This window comes from Rhea pennata, chromosome 10 (assembly GCF_028389875.1).
Source record: "Rhea pennata isolate bPtePen1 chromosome 10, bPtePen1.pri, whole genome shotgun sequence".
In the NCBI taxonomy this organism is placed as follows: Eukaryota; Metazoa; Chordata; class Aves; order Rheiformes; family Rheidae; genus Rhea; species Rhea pennata.
Window position 1 is genome coordinate 4,081,235 of NC_084672.1, and position 23,993 is coordinate 4,105,227.

The 23,993-nt window shown below is 37.8% G+C and overlaps 1 protein-coding gene across 4 annotated transcripts in view; it reads right to left on the reverse strand.

Annotated features, from left to right (window-relative positions):
• The window catches only part of ASB7 (ankyrin repeat and SOCS box containing 7), a 32,111-nt gene that overhangs the window by 4,354 nt on the left and 3,764 nt on the right, over positions 1-23,993 (reverse strand). For all 4 annotated transcript variants that reach the window (XR_009959496.1, XM_062584108.1, XM_062584107.1 and 1 more), the window contains 3 exons: positions 21,196-21,294; positions 17,857-18,117; positions 10,198-10,803 (listed from right to left, as the gene is read on the reverse strand). Coding sequence is in view for 3 of the 4 variants with exons in the window: in XM_062584108.1 (XP_062440092.1) it covers positions 10,198-10,803; positions 17,857-18,067 (817 nt within the window). In the remaining variant the exon portion in view is untranslated. The remainder of the gene's footprint in view (positions 1-10,197; positions 10,804-17,856; positions 18,118-21,195; positions 21,295-23,993) is intronic.

The window sequence follows — 23,993 nt, forward strand, 5'->3', positions numbered from 1 at the left end:
AGGACTCTGGATGCAGCCACAACCTTGTCGAACTCGAGAAATTCTGGCAAGCGTTTCTCAAAATAACCAGGCCCCTTTCAAGCTCTTGAAGAGGAAACTGTTAAGAAGCCAAACACTTTCAAAAATGGTCCCCCATGCAACATAGCATAATAAAGGCTAATCTAGCCTCGTCTCAAAAAGCAGCCAGTAATGGATCCCAAGGAAGGAAGAGGGGAAAAAGAAAGAAAAAAAGAGAAGGAAAAACAAAACCCTCACGAACAACAGATATTGAGAAATCCTGTCTCAATACACCCTCCTTGCTTTCAGCACCAGCGGCTTTGGGCCTCCCTCGGCCAGCGATTGCATGCAGATCAATGTCTTTAATGGCATGTCCTCCGTAAATCTGCCCGATGGTCTTTGCACCCATTCATACTTTCAGTATCCAAAACATCCTGTGGCAACAAATTTCACAATATAATGAGGCGTTGGCTGGAAAACTACCAAGTATCAGTATTTATTTTAGATCTCCTTCCTGATGGCTTCACCAAGTGCCTCGCATTCTTCTGAGTTACGAGGCCTAATTAATAACCGTTCTCATGCCAGTCACGGCTTTACAGACCTTTACAGTGTTCTCCTTCTGCCACGCATGCCTGGTACCTCTTTTCAAAGCTGAAGACTTCAGTCTATCTAATCTCATCCTATGGAAGCCACTCCAAAAGTGGGACCAAGCTAGCTGCCTGCCTTCAAGCATGAGGTACCGCAGGATACCTCATCCTACGGTATCTTTATGAAGGCGACACTGATAACACACGGCGCATATGCTACTCAGTATTTTGATCACTGACTTACATGTGTCAAGGTCTAAACCTGAAAAATGGGCCTGAACAATCACGTCACCAGGTGACTGCGCGAGCGGATGAACGATGCAGGTGCTTTGGCTGGTATCAATAAAACCCGTGTCCGACGGACCACGTTGCTGCAATCGATTATCCGTGCAATTAAAGGCAAAAGACAGCGCTTGCTTTTGCAAAGGAAGGCACAGAGATTTTACTGAGCTGACTGTTCAAATCCAGCACTTTCTTGAAAAAGGTGGGCGAAACACACGTAAATTTAAGTAACTCAGGTGGCCGCTTCCAGCGCGATTTCCCGAGCTGCAACAGGGAACGGCTTCGCCGCCGCGCACAGGGTTCACGGCGAGGAGCCCGGCGCTCTCGGCTCGGCGGGCGGCAGAGCGACGAGGGGAGGGCTGCCCGCGGCGCCCGCCCGCCCGGCCCCGGCGAGCCGCCCCGCCGGCTCCGAGCTGCCCGCGGGAAGCCGCTGCCCTTCTACCACCGAAGGCGACGGCGACACGACGAGCTGATTAGGCGATCCTGGTTAGGGCGAAGAGATTACGAAATTGCTTCCCGTTTTCTACTTTGGGCGCTCGGTCGTGGTTTCAGATGCCCTCTATGCTGAGTTCCCTTTTTCTCTTGTGTGGGTTTTCCTACAGAAATGGATGGACAGACCTGTATATACTTGCATTTATCCTGAACACTATAATTATCTGCAGTAAGTTGGCAAAGGTAACGCATGAGATTAGATTTGAAATTAAACAGCACAAAAAATTGAGTTTCCTTCATATCAGCTTATAATACTTTGATAATATTTAATCACTAGGGTATCTAAATGTCAAATTCTTTTAAAATATATTCTTCCACCATGATATTGTGACTTTGAATACTGATGATAAATTACTTAGTCCACTGCTGTTTTTTTCTCACCAAAATTGTTTCACGGGAAGGAATGAACCTTTACAGTTCAGAAGTTTCAGTTCAAGTCTCAGCTGCAGAACAGAGCAGCTACAGCTACCATTTCTTTTGGTAAGAAATCAAACAGAGGAATCTTACGATGACAAAGAAATAGTTCTGACACTTCCAAATGTGAATGGAAACAAGGTTCATAGGGAAACACCTTTTCAAAGGTAATTGCAAATGACAGCGTTAGAGGTTACAGAGGACTATAAATCTGCATGTATATTTTATGTACTAGAATACACCGTAACACAGCTATGAGGCAATGATTTCTGGTTTCACAAATGAATGCCTTTCAATTAACAGCCTATGTTTTGTGTGGGAGTAAAACAGAACACACAACTTAAAATACCCAGAAGAAATTGGTCATCGGTTAATTCAAAAAGACCCGATCATCAAATGTATGACATTTTCCCCTGATAAGCCTAAAAATATTTCCTGGGAATGTGCTAACAATGGACATTTCCAATGTTAAGCACCAGTTGCTACATCTAGTGGCTGTTAGTGTCTTAGGTCATGCCTTGCAAATTCCAGGGTTATTAATGCATTTGTGATTTATTAGAAACGGTGTCTAGAGCACTTACTCATTCTTGGTTGCATCTGAATGAAAAAGAAAAAAAAATGAAGGATTACAGACCAATGTCAGTGAACCTTAGTTTGGCAAATGAAAAATGTTATTAGTAACTTGGCAAAGTAAGCCAAGTTAAGTGATGAATAAAGTTCTGTCTAAAAACGATTAGGAAATAACAACTTTGGGTTATATCCTGCATCACAAGTTTGGAAAGGTGTTTAAGCAAATAAGCTACAGAAGAAAGAAATTAAAAAAAAAAAAAGCACAAAAGGCAAGATTGAGCAAATTACCACCATTGTGCAACACAGCAACATAAAAATAGTTCTAGTACTGAACACCTTTAAAAAAAATCTCTTATCTAATATCAAAGGGACACCCAAATTACTGCAAAGCTCTTATTCTGGAGCAGTTAGTTTACTGTCAGATTTTTATATAACTCTAGTTACTAATACAACAGCAAATACTTGCAGTTGCTGTAAAGCTGCAGGCTAGCTAACGTGTTCACATGAACAAGTTAGATGTTTTAGTATATTTATTTTGCAAGCTTTATAGCAATAATCAAAAAAATTAGAAGTACTAATTACAGGAACAGAAAAGGAGATCTCTATATTTCATTTTTGTCTTCCACAGCTTTGGCATGTGCCATAATGGCACACTTTTTGCATAGTTTCCCAAATGTGACAGAAAAGTTTCTTCCTTACAGAAGAAATTATTGGAGGAAAAAAAATTATAAAATAAAGAGGACTATTGCTTTTCAATTTTATTCTCCCTACAAGCAGCAGACTTAAATATTTATGAAAACTAACATTTTCCTAACAGTTCTTCAATTGATCACAAAACAATTTCCCAGACTTCTTTCCTTAAATAATCTTAAATAATTTAAAGCAATTATTTCGTTAAAAAACAAAGTAAACTTTTCACCTATTATTTTTAACAGATTGGCCTTCTCTTCTAAAACAAGGAGAAATATGTGTTTTAACCGCAAGAAATTGCTACAGTTAACCTTGCATTTCCATTCACTACTTTATCCCTTCCCCTTTTTCAATTTTAAGAGTTTCTGCGATCTTATTTGGCAGTTTGTTGTTCTACCCCAAAGACAGACAGGCTGTTTCAAGCAGAGCTAGTCTCTGTTTAAGCCCCAGGTTCAGTTTCAGAAGTTAGAAGCCACGGTACTGTTCATTACATCCTACAATAATTTACTAGGCTCAATTTTAATATAGTTAAAAAAAAAAGCCTCAGTTTAAATACAGCACAAAATTTCACTAACATCTGTACGCATTAGTTACACGAGTTGGGAAGGGACAAGGTAAACAGTAAGCTTTAAAGCTCTTAAGAAAAAAAAAAGAAAGAAAGAAAGAAAAAGAAATCACAGAGTAAAATATTCCTGATTTTTGCTGTAGAACATTGCAGTAATTTATTTCCAGTCATCCTACACAATAAACCAGCCAAGTTTTTCTTTTAAAATGTGCACGTAAGAGCTGTAAAGGCAGGAACACTGACAGCTTTGTAGAGGGGACGCTTACAAAACAAGGCAAGTCCAGTTTGCACAGAACGCGATCACTGCGAGTTTTTATTTTTGTGAATGCCGTACCATTACGTTTCATCTCCGCTGAACACTAATTAGATGGATGCAATTGGAATCTCCCTCTGGCATATTATTTATTCATCAGGAGCGCAGTCTTTAGGAGATTTTTTTTTCCTAGTGATCAAGATCTGAGGAAATCACGTCTCAGGCTTCAGGCCAAACAGACTGATGAGAACCGAGGGGAATACTCGGTGCAAAAGGATATGCCGTTCAGAGCATTTTCGATTAAAACTTGAAAAACACTAGGCTTCTTTAACAAACGCTAATAATTCTTGCCACGCATTTGTGTCGTTTGCACTTACCAGAGACCTTTTGGATGGAACACGCCGTTTTTCTACACAGGGCACACTACTGAACAGGGACACGCGCACGTGGGAATACTCGCACAACTCCTCCACGGGCACGACCCCCAAGAGCACCACACTCGAGCTCACCCAACAAGTTTATCTTTAAGGATCATTAAGGCCTAATATTAGAGCTAGTCCCTCTGCAAACGAAGATGCTTAAGGATGGCCTCAGCCTGCCTAAGGAAAAGGGACCCAAATCAGCGGGGGAAACCCCCAACCGCTGTCTTCCACCAGGAGACACGAGGACATCTGCACAAGTAAAGAAATCATGAGCTAACCTGTTCTGCTACCCAAGAGAAAGCGTAAGAGCAACTAGAATTAATGCATTTGTAGGCTGTTAGATAATCCTCTCCCCAGTGTTTTCTTCCACCTACTTAAAAAAAAAAAAAATCTTATAAAAGCTAACAAGCAGCGTCATTGGATTCACATGAACAGGCAACTTCTGAAAAAGTTATAAAATAAAAAAAAGAAATGTCAGTTTTACATTTGGGATGCTGCCCACAGTTTTCTTTGCAATATTAACACATTTCTTTAGAAACAGCTTACAGCGGTATTTCTCAAATTGAGCTTGATTCCTCTGGGAATTGTGAAAAGCTGAAAACAGCATCAAGAAAGCATTTAGTACCTTCTTTTCAGCTACAAAGGAAATTTAAAAATAGAAGTTTTGTGGAACATGAAAAACAACTGAAACCAGGCTGACTTACAGCTGGCGACAGCTCAGTTCCTCCAGAGCATGGACATAAATGTTTCCTCTGCAGCTAACTATGAATCCAGTTTAATTCTAGAACCATGAGGGAACTGAGCTGCTGCCAGCAACCGAAGTTAGTTAAGAATTCGCTGGTTTTGGGGGTAAAAAGGGTCACGGAGATGAGAGACGTTCAAGAAGGGGTCGTAACTTCACACGCACACACGATGTAAAGAATTAACTTATCGACTGGAAATTCGGAAAGCCGACAGCACGGGCTAACGTGCCGCGAAACACGCGGAGGCCGTTACGCGACCCAGCAGGGTCCTGCCGGAAGGCTGCAAGCTCCGAGGCCGCCGCCGCGCCGAACTGCAGCGCGACTCGGGCGGCGGCTCAGCCGCACGCCGACCGGGGCGCTTCGACGGCGGCGGCTTCTCGTACCATACGAGCTGTTTTCACAGTTCTGGCTTAATTTTGTGTTCAGTATGTTTCTGCTAGAATACTTCAAATCGTTCTTCATTGCTCTTCGAAAAAATAATTCTCCGGAATTTAACTCTTAAATTTCCATTTCTGGCACAGAAAATATGCACCAACAAGGAGTGGTTTTTGGGCTGAAAATTTACATACGGAAAAGCAGAATGCCAGTAAAGCACAACGTTGGGTATAATAGGTGTATTCGGCAATTAAATTAAGATCTAAGTATGATAAACTACATGCCTGCATCAGATTTTAATATTTCACAACTTATCTATAAATTTGGTCTCCGTTGAATTCACACAGCAGTTTTAGAGAGAGCTTCAATAGCATAATGCTTACCTACTTTTACGAGATAGGTAGTAAAGTGGCTGAACTGGTAGGCAGATGTAAAGAAAGGCTTAAGTCACATTGTGTTACACTACTTTCACACTGTAACAGAGTACAGCCCAAACGTGTAAATAGTGCCTTTCCCCTGGGGGGAACACCATACCTGACACATAATAATATAAAATTTATTTTAGATAGGCCTCTTGAAGTGACTATTCTACACATCTAGAAAAAGGATTCAACACAGTCAGCTGCAGTTTGCTTTGCTAGCTACCTTTAAGCATCACATTCGGTTTAGCCAGGCAATTCTGACTCAGTCACAGTCAGACAAGCTTTGAAAGTTATCTTCCCTTTTTCTTGAAAGAAAAGAATCGGGAAGTCAGTTCCCTAAACAGAGAATTCGAACCAACTTATTTTGTAAGGTATCAAAAACTACACTGGTCTTTAAAAAAAATAGTTACCTGAAATCAACAGAAAGTAATCATGATTTAAGCAACATTTGTGCATCACTGATTGAGATAAAATGAAATTTATAAAATAACTGTTTTTCACTAATTCCCTGCATACCACTGGATGACAAAGCAGATCACATTTATCAGTGCAATATTTCCAGCAGCACCAAAGGAAACAATCAAAACTTCTAATTCCACTAAATTTCTTCTATAGTATAGTATAGCAAATATGAAGACACTGTTTTCTCAGTAATTATCCAGAGTGAATTAAACAGATTGCTACATATTTTGTTATGACATTTCTGTATTCTTAAACTATTCTTAAACTTTTTAAAATGCTCTTCCAGTAAAGAAATCCTAGTGAAAAGTTATCCTTATTTAGCACAAACAACAAGACAAAGAAAGTGTATGTGTTTCCATACTGGACTTTTGTCTATTTTTTTCTGCACTTTGATAGTACTTTATAAGTGTTCTAAACATAAATTAAAATCTCTTCTCAAAGCCAATGATTTGCCCCATGGAAAATACAAAACTGAATGCAGATGAAATATCTGCATTTCATTTATCTACTCATTTGGTGACCTTCAGATCTCATTCCAGATCTATAGTTAGTTGTCTCTGATGCCTGCTAACATGCACGCCGTATTACACTACCGTGGCCGTATCCATTTACTTTGTTATCTGCCTCTGCACAGAGGAGCACCTTGCACAGCCAGTTATAGGCTCTCTTCTCAGCTAAGTTACCTGAACAGTGATTAAATTAAATGAAGCTATGGGGAGGGATTCAAGGGTTCAAGATTCTTCAAGATCACAATTGGATTTTTAATATGTTAAAGTTTTTAAATTTAAGTATTTTCCTAATACTTAACATTTTTACTACCTACAATATTCTCTTTATTATTATAATAGTCTCAAATCCTGTTTAAACTCAACTTAAACCATTCCATCCAGGACTGTAATCATAAATACAATTCTTTAGACATATTAATTACCAAACAAAGTATATGTGTGAGTGTTATGTATATATAAATATATTCACACATATACGTGCATCTGTATTTTAATTTTATATTAATTTATTCCTAGCTTAACTCACTCACACCCCAGAAGAGGCAAGTCTACATCCCGTGTCTTAAGCCTCTGACAGCCCAGGCAGCAAGTGAATTGCCGCTGCTTCTTTGCACGACTGAAATGTCACACGGAAGGGCTCCAAAATGACTCTTCATTAGACGATTTCAGCTACTGTAGTGGTTATCAATACGTGTCTTTTGAGTGGGAAAGCATAAGCCATATCACATGAAAGGGAAAAGGAAGATGATTAATAAAATCATTAAGCATTTATCTTCAATATTGCTATTTCATGGAGAAACAGTACTCATTTTTTGTGTTGGGGGGGAGGCAGATGAGAGCGACTGCCTCGCACTGAGTCAACAGCAGACTCACGATTAAAAATTTCCAACTTCATGCTTTAATACTGAGAGGCAGCTACACACTAACTTCATTCCTTTCCCTCGGAGTCAAAGAACAAAATCTCCAACGTGCCAATCTTCTTACAGACTTACGGAGTCAGTATTAAGCATTTCTGAGAGTTTGGTTTCTTGCCTGTTCTGAAGAACGTGGGACTTGGCTAAGATTGCGGTTATTGCCCATTACAGCATCTACCAGGGAGTCAAATGCTTTAAAGCAAAACACTCCCTATATGCTGGCTTTTGTGGACTTGAAACTGTGCAAATACGTTATTTGAGGATAAAAATAACAGTAACTTTATCTTACATATTTAGACTGCTAAATATTATCTCTTTTACCTGAAGCACATAACTGCTTTCTTTTGAGTATTTATCAGTTTGATACCTTTCCTAACTTACATACGTTAAGCCTAAAAAATTGAAAATACTGCAAGTAAATACTGGTTTCTGTTTTACTATCAAAGATACCTTTTCTAAGCTCTGAATGCGTATATAAAAACTTACAGCTACAGATTTCTACATTAAGCATTTAAGCTAATGCTCAAATAAACAAAGTAAAAACTCCCTTTCTAGCCCTAAAACCAGGGCACTGTTACGAACCACAAGAGATAATTCCAGTGCGACAACCACTAGAAAAGTGTTGTAAAAGTTTTTTCAGTAAATACACATTGCAATAGACTCAGAAATATCTTTCTCCCCTAGAGCGCCACAGTATAAGATTTCAAAGCTCCTCTGCATATCATCTGAGCTAGCTGGGAACTCCGCTATGAGAATTCCAGCCGATTCTTCCCTCGTGTCCTTTCTCCTACATTGTCTTATTGGAAAGATTAATTATGAAAACAGTGGAAGACAGTATTTGGAGATTTATACTAAGGGCAGGCTGTTTATAGCCGTTGTAAATTGTATATGAATATTAATTTTGCTCAGAATCGCAAAGCAAAAGTGTTTTTGTCAGCGTTAGACATTCCTCCTTTCCCACTTCTCCCTCCTTTCACACACAGAAATATAAGCCTTCGGCACAAAATCAGGACAGTTCCAAGATTATAATATGGGCCACAAATTTAATCTACAAAAGAAGTTTCTGTAGATCTAGCAGAATTTACTTATTACTTCAGTGAAATCATAACTTTAAACCCTTAAAATATGGAATCCATGATCTAAAAATAAGTCAGAATACCAACTTTCTGAATTAGTCTTTAGATACTGCAGAAAATCTCTGAAGCAATCTAACTCTTCAGCTTTACAGATAAGTTTTAAGACCGAAATATTAAAGTCTTGATATTAGATCATTGACCAATAACCTTGACTTTGCTATTATATATGAAGCTCTCAAAAGAAAAGTGGGAAGAAATATGTTTGAATAAGAAGGTGTAGGGGAAATTATATAAAACCAATTAGTTGCTTGTATTTCCTACTGTTTCCCCTGTTAAAAAATTCTCTTTGGATTTCAGATATATGCAGAAATAACAACACAAGGCAGGAAGACAAGAATCAAATTCCAAATACTTATTTGTGTCAGCTACTGCCAGATCTCAGTCCGTCCCTCCACCCCCCTTCATTAAATTTCACTTTCTTTGTAGAATATATAGGGTACTTACCACATTAAAAAAAACAGTAATAATAATAAAAAAGGATGGGGGAAGAGGGGAAGCACGTACCAAATACCCTGTTCTTTTCTAAAATTCAAAGATAATTCTAGTTGGATGATACATTATCGGGCCAGTTTAATATGCCTGAATTAGCAAACTCCTAACTGCTAATCAACAAGTCCTAAATGCTTTGAGTAATACTATAACTATGAAGCACTTTATTATAGCATTGCATATGCAATGAAAGAGTAGGAAAAAAACTTTCAGTAGTCCTAATATAGCAGAAAGTGACAATCAAAACTGAACATTAACAGCCTATATTCCCCCAGCTGTTTAAATATCAGAAGTAAAGACAAGTTCAACTCTCTCTCGTATCAGAGATATAAACAAAAATAAAATCAAAGCTACACAGCCTATGAACCCACAACAAGTTGTGCAAATAAAAAATGCCCATTTTGTTGTCTGGATTGAGGGAAAAGAAGGTGAGAATGTGGGAGTATATAAAGCAGCAAAAGGTCTTTTTTGCTCTAGTCAGAGTGCCAGACGAAATAGCCACCAACTGCAAAGTACTGGCATGGCACTAACAAGGAAAAGACCCTTAAACCACCCCCCCCCCAACACCACAAACTCTTGTGCTAGGACTATTAATAAAACTAGATTTTACACTCCATTTTTTTTTGTTTAAATGACTGCTTTCTGTAGATATTTAAACAAAACAAATTTAAACGAGATATACTTAACATTAGCACCTTTGCTGAGCAGGATAGCAAGAGATTCCCGGTACCACTATCCCTTCGCTTTCCCAGTAACTTTCTAGTGCATTTAAAAAGCCTCAAGGGGCAAAGAGAAAACATTTTTTCTGGGACTAAGCTCAAAGAAGGCTTTAAGAGGACATTGTGTCCTGTGATTAACTTTTCTTACATACATACTTGTCACTTCTTGTAAGAAATCCAGACAGGGTCGGCTACTTCCAGAAATACTTATTGAAACAGCCAGTGGGGTTTGTCCTTCATAGTTCCTTGTGTTAGTGTCTGCTCCATAATTATACAACATTTGTGCACAAAGCACATCATCTCTAAGAGCAGACAAGTGTAAGGGCGTCTGTCCATCTTCCAAGCGACCCAAGTTTGTATCCGCCCCTCTCTGAAGGAACATTCGGCAGTAAGAGTGATTGCTTTTGATCACAGCGTATCGTAACAGGAAACCATTTTGAATGTCGATGTTGGCATTATGATCCAGAAGGATTTTCACGCAGCTTGACCTCTCTCGGATAATGGCCAGCTGAAGCGGTGTAGTACCTTTATCACTGAGCGGATCAACCTCAGCCTTGAACTCCAACAGGAGCCTGACAAATGAGTCTCTGCCGTAGTGAGCTGCTACATGGAGGGGAGTCCAACCATCGTTGCTTTTCGCATTAATAATGTCACTTCTATATTCAGACTCCAACATCAAGCGCGCAATCCTTGCTCGGCCATGCATGGCTGCGTAATGCAAAGCAGTGAAGCCTCCAATTAAGTCCTTAACAGTGGGATCAGCTAAAGTTAAGATGAAATAAATAATTAAAAAAAATTAGAAGACATTACTGTAATCTGGTTCTGCCAAAAAAAAAAAAAAAAAAAAAAACCCAAAAACAAAAAACGAAGGGTTTAATGTTATTGTTTCCAGGCATAACATTACCTTTTTTTTTTTTTTTTTTTTAATACTTCAAACAAATTCTTACTTTCACGAACAAAAACACTTTTAAGGAAAGTTAAATTGCACTTAAGAAATAATTACACAAAAATGCTTTCCCCCCCCCCCCTTTTTTAATGAATTTGACTAATAGTCTTCCACATCTTTTTAGCGCTCTTTGGTTAACTACTCAAACCTCCCTGTCCATCCAGTTTTCCTTCAGTTCTATAATATTATATTTCTTTCTCAGCGTTAAACTTTTTGTTTTATTTTCCCTTGTGCTGCTTCTTGATCTTAAAAAGAAGCATGTGTAGCAACATCTGCAATCCCAAATAGCGGATGTTTTGTGGTCTGGCAGGATTGTATTGTTTTTAGGGTGTAATACTGTATTAGGTAAAATGTTTCTCTGTGGTCTGCAGGATTTCCAAAGCATGGAGGATATATGTTATTTTAGATTATCTTGATAAAGTCTGTTTTTATAGATGACAAATCTGTTCTGAATTTATAGTTTTATAAAAATTTAAGATTTTACAAGAATGTAAGCATCCCGTTACGGAAAGAGTCAGGAGACATTGGTACAGAATACAAGTGATTACACAGATTTTGTTTTCCAAAACAGCACACAAACTCAGTGAGCTTTGAGTTTAAAAAATAAAATAGCAAAGCCAATTTATTTAATTCAATTCACTCAGGACACTCGGATTTCTAAAGCTAATGATTGTTCACACTTGCCACATTAACTACCAAAGGAAAGGTGCCTGCCTCATTACCATTTTTCAGCTATAGAGCAAGCCAGGCCAAAAGGTTTCTCTTTCCACTGCATGCAGATATCGCCTGTGGGATGGTAAAACGGGAGCATGCTACAGTTTGGATGTTTGAGGCACTTTCCTAACTTACATCTACCAGCTGGTAAAGAGAGATATTACCTACACAAGAGACTAGCCTGAAGTCCACACACGTTCCGTGTGCCAGTATACCCATCGGAAAAACTGGTGAGGTCTGTCCTCCATCATTCCTTGTGCAAGTGTCTGATGTATAGGCATACAACATGTGTGCTCAAAGCACATCACCTCCAAGGGCAGACAAGCTTAACCCTGTCTGTCCATCTTTCCCGACCTTGAAAGTCCTGTCCTTGCATTCTGGCAATCAATTCCCTCTTCTATACCTACTGCATTTTAAAGAAAACTAAGGACGGTCGGGGAAGCATGGGACATTGAGACTACTCAGGTTTACTTAGCTGAAGGCTACAAACACTGAGTGATCAGATACATCACTTGAGAGGAACCCTTGGTCTGCTCTTCCATAGAGAAAGGGCAGAATTCTTTGTTCAGTTGCCAACATATTTCCAAAGTGCAGGGGCAGACCTATTCCCATCTTAAAATTCCAGCCTGCAGTGAATTAACTTCACAGTATAGTATTAATTGCAAGCTAGTTTAGTCTAAATGTCTGAATATGTAAAAATTATTACAGGAGAATAACAAAGAACTTCCCAGTATGGATCTACTGCAACCATATCTGGAAAATGCACTGAGATAGAGACCTTACCAAAATAAAAGGACAGGCAAGAAAGTTCTAAGTACAGTTGCAGAAGTTATCCAGCAACCTTCAGGATTTCTTAAAATTTTAAATAAAGACTAGGAAAAAAAAAAAAACAGAAAACCAAACAAAACTAAAGCAGCCTGGCTACACAATTAAAACATCAAAGAAATAAAATCAGAGAACTGCCTCTAGTAAATAAATAGCATAGGTACCTAGAAGTAACGACAGAAAAAATAAGGAAAGTTTAGACCCCTAGTGGCAACAGTCTTCCTATCTTCTATGAAAGGCAGCAGAAGTTTCAGCACTCTGCAAAGTTACATCTCAACTGAGTGAAAATAATTGCTGAAGCATCCGCAGGTTGGTAGGAAGATGAAGTCAGTGACCGAAAAGCTGGTTCCTGAGCTGCAACTATGACAAGGTCCAAAACACAGCAGAAAATCAGTATAATCGACAAAGTCATTGAAAACTAAGGGGAGTATTTCAAAGGGATGATAGCTGCTCTCAGGGTCTGTTTCTTCCCACTGCTCAGACTACTGTAGATTGTTTCCTGATTGGCGATACATAACCTTAAGGGAGAAGCAAAAACATGAAAATTAAGATGCATAGGGGTGATGCATTCTGGACACTAGAATTAGGGAGAAAGGGGACATAATGGAAAGGAGATAGCATCAGTGAGGGCCATTTTCCACCCCAAAAATGTTTCAAGTTTTGACAACCACTGTTTCATGCTGTGTCTTCTCTCTTCTATGCTGCACAGGGCATGCACATCCATCATTTCTATTCTCCGACTGAAGTACAGGTCACTGTTGCTATCTTGTTTGGCCTATGCCATTTTCAAATTGAATTAGATACGGTCCAACATTTGCATGCATATATTTTTGATAAAAATTTTTGTATTTTAGCTCACAAAACGGAGATGCCCTTTCCCTAAGGTTCAAAATAGCTTTCTGTCTTCCCTCCACAAAATCTGCTTTTGATGACAAAGGTCAATGAAGAAAAAAACCAAATCACATAAATGTCAAGAAGAACAGGAAAAAAAAATCTTCAGTTGGTGGGGGGGAAAGCAACACTAATAACAAAACTTCCAAAAGCAAGTTTGGAAACAAAATCTCATCAAAAAATATTGCAATTTCTGTTAACATTATGGATTTTAGTGAACTGACTGGTACCATTCATCTCCTCAATTAGGTAAGTAATTTAAACAAGACCAAAACATTGTCCATTACTGTTCAGTAAATGTTTTGCTGCCATCTCCTGGACAAACTATTATTAAGTGCACAGGTACTTCCAGCCAAAGTTGGACCTGCATTATGTTCATTATGCTGCATACGATTTCCATCTTTTCAGTTCCTACGATATTACTAAAAGTACGCTACACAGCTGATACTGCCTTAAGAACTTAGGATTTTTTTCTTGACTTCAGCATTTGCTCGCTATCATGAAATAACTCTCTACCCCTGGAACACAAGCAAGGTAGAAACAAATTTGGAAAAATATCTCTTGCTTACCTTCCAGAATCTGCGGGGGGAGTGGGGAATGTAGCTGTTACTAGTATGTTTAACTAGGAAAGTAGGAAGCCAGTAGTTGTCAGTATTTCTTTATCTTGCCTTTAGCCTGACTATAAAGCAATTATAGTTATTCCTTCTCAAGCTTCCCATTAATTTGGGGATGACAAAATCTAGAAATATGAACAACTGCATTTCTTCACTTCTAATATTCTTAAAGATTAGGTATAGTAAAGTGACATAAACCTTGAACTGCTGCATCAGTTATCAAAGACACCAAATAATTGCTATTGATCTCAAACGAGACAGAATTTGCAACTTTGAATGATACTCAGGTTTATCTCATTCCATGTTAAAGTCAGGCATCTAAGTTAGCCATTTAAACTCAACTGTTACTGAGAACGAGACTCTTCTTAATCCTCTAATCTGGAGGATATATAGATTCCTGGACTTCAGTCCAAAATGTTAGAGTTTTAATTTACTGTTCAGTGGGACAGACTCTCCCTTCTTCCATGCTACCTTTGCTAGGTCATTTTATCCTAGTCTCATTTGTGAAGCCAAGAAAGCAATGCTTCTATCTCTATAAAAGTATGTCTATTATGTCAAGCTTTCTCCTCCATTAGGGTTTAATTATGACCTCAAGGTTTAGATACAAGGCAACATATGCTTCTTGTTTTGAATCTTCTAGGACAAAGCTGATACGAAAGACCTCCGGGAAAGCGTTACTGCTCAGGCATAAAAACACTTCATAAGCTGGCTTAGAGAGAGAAGCATTTCCCATTCTCTAGTTTCTCCTGGATTCTGCACGATCTTGCTAAAATTAGATACCTTGCAGTTAAGACTAAAAATAAATACAAACCTCTATTTGGATACTTCCTTCTCTTTCTTCAATTTCTAGGAGCTTTTGTGAATTATTCCTTCATTTTAATACAAGTAACTGGAAACTGTCCTGTTCCGATAGTGTTAAGATGATTTTACCAAAAGACAAGCAACAGCTACACACTTCCAAGCCTCTAGTTGGTCCTAACCTTAATAGTGATGGCAATGGTGTGGATTAATGAAATGTATTTTTTTGTCCAGCATTGGGCTAACTCCATAAGTGATTTTAAAAGCAAAAAGTATATCGGGGGGAGAAAAAAAAAAGCTTGTTAGGCCAGAATTACAGATTTCTCAAAACTATGTGCCTATTTTTGCGCTGTTCTCCTAAACTTGAGTTTTGTGACACTAGATATTCTTGTGGAGGGGAAGTACTAAATTCATAGAATTGTTACTTTATTAAAATGAGACATATTCAAAAAATCTAATTTACTCTTTCCTATGAAAATTAAGTTTCTCCATGATTCTGTTTAAGTTTCTGCATTTCAACACTTGCTAAGGAGTACTTCTTACCTGATCTATTATCTCTATATCTGGTTGTTGTTTTCTGCTTGCTCCATCCTTAAATCTGGACCAGCTATATTACGCATTTTCCACATCTATCTGTGTCTCCCTCTTATTTAATGGATAATAAAAAGCTTGCTCCTGTTCTATCCTCTCTAGTCAGTCAAGTCAGCCTGCATGCACAAGTCCATCCCACGGTTCTTCCTTCACTGGTGAGCAATAATAGAAGAGTGAAAGAAAAACCAGGGAGCAGCCTGGTCCTAATTCCTCATAAAAAGCTACCTTTTATTTCTCAGATCCTTTCTCAGCCTACATTCATCAAGCTCCATCTCAACTCCACTATCATTCAAGATTCTAGGTCAAGAGTGTTCATGTCCCAGACCTTAGGCACAGCACCTTCCCCTCACCTACAGCCCCGCATGAGTTTCTCACTCCTGTACCACGAAAACATTTCCAGCTATGCTAAACTTCATCACCACTCTAGGTGGCCACAACCATCACGAGTCTCCATCCTTCCCACTAACACTTCAGTCTCCTCTTCTTCAGTGCTTCATCCACTCCCTCTCACTATCTCTTTTATTATAAACTTACACAGCCAGTCCAGGACTCTGTCTACCATAAGATTCACACCAGAAAATGACTTTGTCCTTCACCACAATATCATTTTAGTCTGCATGGATTAGCACCCAATATCAAACTAATCCATTTCCTGAGTGGGAGGAAGGTGAAAAATTGTGTTAAGAAAGGTAGAGACAGACCTCTCAGTAATGAGGCAGGAATGATTAAGTTTGCCTTTAACAGTCAGCTCATTCACTGTTTAACAGCTCATTTGTGTCATTATTATTTTTTAAATATTCATTATCTTTTATGTCTCTGTTTTAAGGGAAAACAAGGCAAAACACAAAACAGCGCCAACTTTCTGAAGCAAGGCTCAGCTAAAGAAAAGCCGCTGTAGATGACTAATCCTCACACTACTTGTTACTCAACTTTCTAGTCCTGGTGATTAAATTCCCCTGTTCTGGAAGCAACATGATGTTTCACTACAAACATTTCTCACCAAGCATCAGATCCAGTCAGTGTTTCATTTAGCAGAGAGAGTAACAACAACAAAAATAGAAACAAAACAAAAACGCTAAGCCAACAGCTATCCAATATCAAAACCTATTCAATGAAAAACATTTGAGATTTACTCTTTTTTTGAGATCACCTTCAAGTTTATAGAGTTAAAAAACAACTTATTTCCAGATTTACAGCCTAAAAATGTAAAATTATGAAACTGAAGACTTGGGACCTACATATATGACATTTAAAAAAGTAAAATTTAAAGTTATTTATTTATTTGTGCAGTCTAGTAGCTTCTTCTCCCTCACCCCCACCCAATGACAAGGGGTGGTTGCTAGTTTAATATAGTTAGAAAACTGTAGTAGGTTTATGAACAGAGCCCAGTTGTTCAGGCTATATTTCACTACTAATCTGAAGTAACATACCACTAACGGTACAAATACAACAGCCTACTAGTGCCACCCAGCTTTAAGTATGATTTATACATATAACAAATAATGAAATACAAATGAGGGGCTGTATAGCCTCAAGTATAAATAAAGCATCAAAAAGAGAACTCAGATAAGTCTGCTTGTGACTGAAAACATCTTAATTCATTATTTATCAATTTAGCTGACAAGAACAGTGCTACACTACAAAATGCTGTTCCGTTAAGACCTCTACTCAGAATGTGGAGAGCCCTTCCTAATTTTTGTTTTCCACTCCTAGTGTTAGATTAAAAGTTTAAGACTACCAACTTCCAAAACTTTAGGTGGTCTAGTAATAAAGCTATAGCAAAAAGCAACTTCGACTCTACCATTTGAGGGGGAATAACCATCAGCTGAAGGACTATACCACTTAAACTGTCAAAATTCAATCAGTTCTTCAAACAAAGCTTCACTGTTCCTGAAGGATGCAGGAGAGACAAACTCAACTGGACTAGCTGACACTAAAATCCTAGCACAAAGAGTATTGTCTTCAAAGTTTAGCAGACTGTGTTAAAGCCTATGCGAAAGCTTAGCCTTTAATTTGACTTGTTAACTTGCTTGAAAATTATGAAACAATCTTCCCGAGGATTTCAACTCAAACACTTGCCTTCTTCTAATAATCCCCCTAACAGAGAAGGAAGGCCTATAGATGCACTCACAGCACTCACTAAGTTCATAATGAGCTTTTCTGTCCTACTTTTATAATGCTTATTCATCCTTACAACAGTTCCTAGCCAATAAAAAAAAAAAAAAAAGGTATTTAGATACAAAGCTCATCTACTACCTCATTTACAGAGCATGCATCAGATGGAGATAGAAATGAAGCATCATTCCAAAGAAAGAAAAGAGGAAAAAAAATTATCAGAAGTAGTCTGACACTTAACTGGTCCTGGAAAGGCATACAATAGAAACTGAGCTAGAAAGTTGCAAAATGAGAATCAAAATTTTTCTCTAGTTAGCTTACCCCCATGTTCAAGAAAAACACGGACACATCTCTCTTTCCCTCTTGCTGCAGAGAAATGAAGCAAGGTCCAACCATTGGCATCTCGTCCATTTGGAGAATAACCTTGCTCCAGCATCTTGCGCACAGTGTGAACATCGCCAGCAGCAACTGCAGCCTGAATCTGCAACTCTTCCTGTAGTTCAGGGTTTCTCCGACAGTGATGGTGTAACATCCTAGCTGAATCTGACTTTTACAGAAGCGTCATGAGGTCATACTAGTCACCTTGAATCAATATAAAACATGAATAAATTAGCACAGGGACAAAGAAAAGAGGTATCTAGAAAGAATCAGTACTAGTGAAAAGCAATGCTAGGATTTACTCTCCACATGCAGAACATCTTATGTGTAAGATAAGAATTACAGACTATCTTACTACTGCTAGCAAAAACATAGCATATGGTTCAAATCACTGAACTGCAACAAAAAGGGACACTTGCACATTATAAATAAAAAACACTTTCTTCAGAAATGACAGCATCAAAAAACAGTCCACTGTTAAAGTAACCTGAGTAATAAGCAAAATGAAAAATCCCCACAACGCAACTTTCATTTAAGATCACAGCATGGCTATTATCACCAACTCCAGAGATACCAGTTGAATAGATTACCTAAACTGTCGCATGAAACAATGCTGCCTTACTAGAGCAACTGGACGATGATATTTTCTAGTTTTTTCTGGAAATATATAACCTCTAAGCTAAATTGAAAACATTTTTGTCTGATTAATTTAACTTTTTCTTGAGACGCACTGTAAAGGAACATTAGTAAAACTAACATTCAAACTAAAAACTTTATTCTAAGTCACAGTCTACTGCCTGTATTTTGCCTCGTGGAATTCTTTATTGGTACAAAAACACTGTTAAGGACATTTATAATCCAAGGATCAGACACAAAGACGATCATATATGAGACCTGAGGAAACAGGTGCAGTTAATACAGCCCTCTCAAACACCACGAGTACATATACTCGAACAATTCAATTTATAATTACCTTGACACAGTATATGAGAGAGCTGGGCCAAAAGGCTATCTAAAATAGCCATTGTAAAAGAGCCTATACACCAGCGTATATTGGAAAAGAAATAAGTACTATATTCCATGCTCTGTTTGAAAAGTATTCATCTTCAGTTCTATTTGCTACCCGGCTGCAGACAAGAAAAAAAATACAGATATTTAGGGACTCTTTCACAGTATATAAAGTCTGTTAAACACTTGCATTTTCACATACATTATGTATCACATCCCATTAACAGGTATTCCTAGAATGGAAAGAGGATCAGAAGAAAATGGACAAACACGAGATATTAGAAAGGGAATGCTGAACAGCAGAAGTCTCAGAAAATATTCAGAAACTGTTGGAACGGATATTAACATACAACTTCAAGATAAAGTTTAGAAAAGACTCCTGTAAAGTTAATTAAGTTACTCTTACTCATACAAGGAGAAATTCTAAAGACAAATATGAATTTTAAACTATCTTTAAAATTTACAGCAACCCTATTTTATTAGGATGCCAATCTATGCCATCATCTAACCCTTCATTTACATAAATATAAGGATTTCCAGATCCTCATGATTCATAGGTCATTCAAAAGACATTGCAATCAACTCCTCATATCCCACTGGGCACTTGTTTTCCTCTGATTCAGATAAACATGCAGACAAGAGAAAAGTGAAAACATCAATCAATGTCATGCTTCCAGATAAAGGCTTGGACACCTAGTCACTCTTACAACCTATTTGGGCCCATGGCAAAGTTATTTATGTGCTACATGCAGAGATACAAACTCTGAAGTAACAGGTAGCTACAACGACTATTTATTTATACAGTGAACATGGAAATTACATACACAAAATGCCTGATTTTGACATTTATAAATGCTTCAAGATACCATGTATGGCAACAATCACCATTTCAGCATGTGGTTATGAAACATTTTCTAACTCAATAGGTTATATACAGCTTAGGACCTGGCTTTGTTTTGTTTCATAATATTGATTCCATTATCTGGTACTAGAAGAAAAGAGGCTTTGCAAAAGCAGCACCTGCTCACTCAATAGTTCAGCTTTTGCAGCATATCCAAAAAATCAAACTTGATTAATCAGATGACAATGGAAGTATTTTTATTGACTCTAATAAGCTTTTGCTAAGCCTTTTCTAAACTCCACTTAGCACTTTAGAACATGGTCACCTGTGAGAGTGAGCTGCATTTTGTCTGGATCACACTGGTAATGGTAGTATTAATGAAATTCCAACCATATAGCCAAGATCTTCCTTCGGATTTACAGGCGAAGACTGATAGTAAAACCTGTCCGATAATAAGTATGAGCCATGAGAAGATCCCTCAAAAAACAGAGCATGGCTCTTTGGCCCTACTTTCTGAATGCGTAGAAAAGCAAGATATGAAAACTTTTCCCTCAAATTGAGAGCATCTGATAAAAATGAAATATTATTTGTAAAGGAGTAACACTTGCAGGATCTCATATCATCTTGAAAGTGAGGATCAAACTAGTCACTGAAAATCTGAGAAGAGACTGGATGACTGAACAGATCAGGAGAGAAGAAGTGGTATTTCTCATTTAGGGGCCAGCAGCATCCCCCCAAGTATCTATGAAGACAGTTGGTTAAGGGAAAGCAAAGCTCTTTATATCATACTTCTCAGCTGGTGGATATATTTGTAATGCAGCATTATAAAAAGCTGGCATTGGCCCCGTATGTTGCACGCAACTAGCAGAATTTATTCAAATTAGCTAGTACTGAAGTATGTAAGTACAAAAACATACAAAACAGAAGACAAAGTCAGGCATAAGAAGCTCCTTTTATCAGTTGTGGAGTTTCTCAAAATAGCAATTTTATCTCACCTCCATTGCAAGCAATGAAATTCAAATTACATGAATACTAAAGTGTAATGTTGAAGGTTTCAGGATAGTTCTAGACACATACCAGCTTTGAAAACATTTTTGCTTCCACTCCATAATTCATTTAAAATTCCCATTTAAAGATTCCCCATTTACAGCATCAATCTTTGGAGACTGAAAGGACTACTGGAAGTCATTAGCCATTTGGCACTTAACAGTTACTGTTTTACAACTATAATCAGTCTCATTCAGAACACAGTATGTGTTTCGATGACTACATTTTGGCTTTCTCCATACAAGTAAAAAAAAATAAAATAAAGACAGGAAAAATGTACTTAGACATTCTTGGTTATAATGACAGTAGCACCATGAAAATAGAGGACAACTACTGAACTGATTTTGCAAGTATAACAAAATAAATTCAATGCTTTCCTGCATTACCTTATAGGAGGTTGTCACTTTGTGATGTATGTCCCACTCTTCACTGTCTTCATTATTCATAATCTTGTGTGGCCATGTGTGTCAAACAACCTGCTACCCCTTAAAAAGAATAATATTTCTTATTAGGTACAAAGACTGAAAGTGAGAGGTCTAGCTAGTTTTATCCTGAACCTATGCTACAATTCTATGTTATAATGCAGTTATGCCAGAAAAGACTCTAAAGTGTGTTTTCTTTCATTATTAGGCAGTTCTCCAGAGGCCGGGGGTGGGGAGGATGCTACCGACAGACAAGGCTGCAGAGAATACTTAATGGAAAAAAAAAGAGAAACTAGAGATGTGCTGTATCACTGAAGTAAACCTAAAAGAATCCTTCTTTCAGGTTTTCACGTATCTGTTCCTGCCATGGAACAAGAATGGATGCAAAGGTTACAGTACACATTTCTGCCTGACTGCTTAACATCTCCATGTAGGAGCCAGACTCCAGGAAAAACATAGACAACCCGTACAGTTCCTCCCAAACCATTTTTGTTTCTCTATCATATCTATGTTTCTTCATCTAAAAAATAAAACCTGACAATACAGATCATTGTCTTCCCTGACCTCTGACGGGACTTCTCTAGGGCTACCATACAATCTTCACTCCCTCACACAAGAAATCAGCCTAACACACACCATATCTTACAAACAGGCAAACATACTTTCACAAAACAAGCAATAGCTTCAGCTCAAAAATCTTCACCCCTTTCTTCATATGTAACACTTTCCCTTTTATCCCTAAGTTTAGTAAACGGCGGTTACAATCCCTATCCAGCCTCTTCCTTCAGATAAGGAGAGCTAATCCTCTTTCCCTGTCATCTATAGTTAACAGTATCAGCCCCACAGTCAAACCACTCCTCACAGTACTTTTGAGAGCCTATGCTAATTAATATCATTCATTAATTCTTTGTATACCTCTTCTATCTGGCCTTTCTTTCACTTTGACTGCAAGCTCTTTGGGACAAGATCACTTTTGAGCGTGTGTGTACAATGCTGAACACAACGGGAACTTAGACTATGACTAGGCATTGCAATAATATAACAAATAATAACAGTATTAATTACTTCATCATATAGCAGATCATACAAGAACAACCCTGACTTGTTTCTGCTGTAAATGAATTGTACCAGAATAGTTGCAAGAACTACGCAGCTTTTAGCTTAAGTGAAAATTTCTGTCACTTAACACAACATAAAATCTTGCCTTCCTGATGATAGCTTAGAGAAGATGAAAAAAGCACTCTTCATCCCTCTCATGCACGTTTTCAAGAGCTTTGCTTCCCAAGAAAAAAAAACATACAAGGTCTGCAGATATGCTCACAGCCCTGCACAAAACTGCACTGCCATGACCTCATTTGATCACATTTCTAGCCTTGTTTTTTGCATAGACGATCGGTCGTTAGTTCACTCTTTTTTTTTTTTTTATTTTTGCATGATTTTCACTTAAAAGCCCACACATTTTTTATTAGCTAATGCAAATTAGAATTGCACTGACTTCACAGACTACAGACAAGGTAACAGATTGCTCCACTAAAAAAGTAACAAGCTTTTTTTCCCCCCAAAGGAAAATTAGCTGCATATGGCAAGAGTAAGATCTGCAACTTTAATAAAAAGAAGTTATATTTTTAGTGAAAGTAAAGTCACTTACTGAACAACTAGACAAAGTTTGCTTAAAATACTAATAATTGTAGTAGAAGTAGCACATCAACTAAAAAAATAAGACAAACATCTTCATTACCTATGCATAAGTCTCATGTTGTCAAAGAGATCTGAGACTTTTCTACATCAATGCGCTCCTTCATTAAACAAATCACTCCAAATATGATGTGGAAAATTAATTCTGACATATCTATATTTTTACTTTAAAGATGGCTCAAAGTTGGCACTAAAAGTAAGACCTTATAATATAGTATTTTGTTCATTCAGATGGCCTTATAGACCTCCAACCAGGGCCACAAGGTCACACATTCAAGAGCAGAATAAGGTTAACTGATGTCAACGTAACGCTATACAACAGTAAAAGTGTACTACTACACAGGACATTTATCATTATTACATTAATTACATTATTACATTTATCATTATTACATTCATAGCTAGCATAGACCTCATCAATGTAAATCCTAATTGTCTCTGGTTGAAATGAAGTATTCTAAGATTGTGGAGGGGGGGGGGAAGCCCTTTGAACTAAGGATAATCACATTAGTGTTCGTCATCCCCACAACCCACTTATCTCACCCAATTCAAAATTCAAACAAGCTGAATGTGTTCTCACTCAAAAGGCATTTTAAAAACGGTCAGTGTGTGTTCAACAAGAAGTCTAAATACAACTATCACCTTCCTATTTGCAAAGCTCTTCAGACAACAGAGTAAAGCAACACATCGCATTATTATTTGTGTTCCCATGTCACAATAATAAAGTTTGCAGATAGCATGTGAAATAGCAGAATTTCACAGCTTATAACCCTGAATATATTTTCTGCTGAGTGCTCAACACTACATCTCAGACAGGTATCAAGCAAAGTATACCTTATCTATCCACTTGACTGAGATGAAGATTATCAAGCAACACCTGTGTACTGCTGGGTCTGAAAGCAATGAGTTAAGAGTGCATGAATCCCCCAAAATATCATAGAGGAACTTAGATTTCAAAGGAAAGAAACCATCACTAAGAAGTCATTAAAAGATACACACACACTCACACACACACACAATTCTCGTGACAGCATCTCTAATGCCATCTTGCAGCTGGGACAAATTTA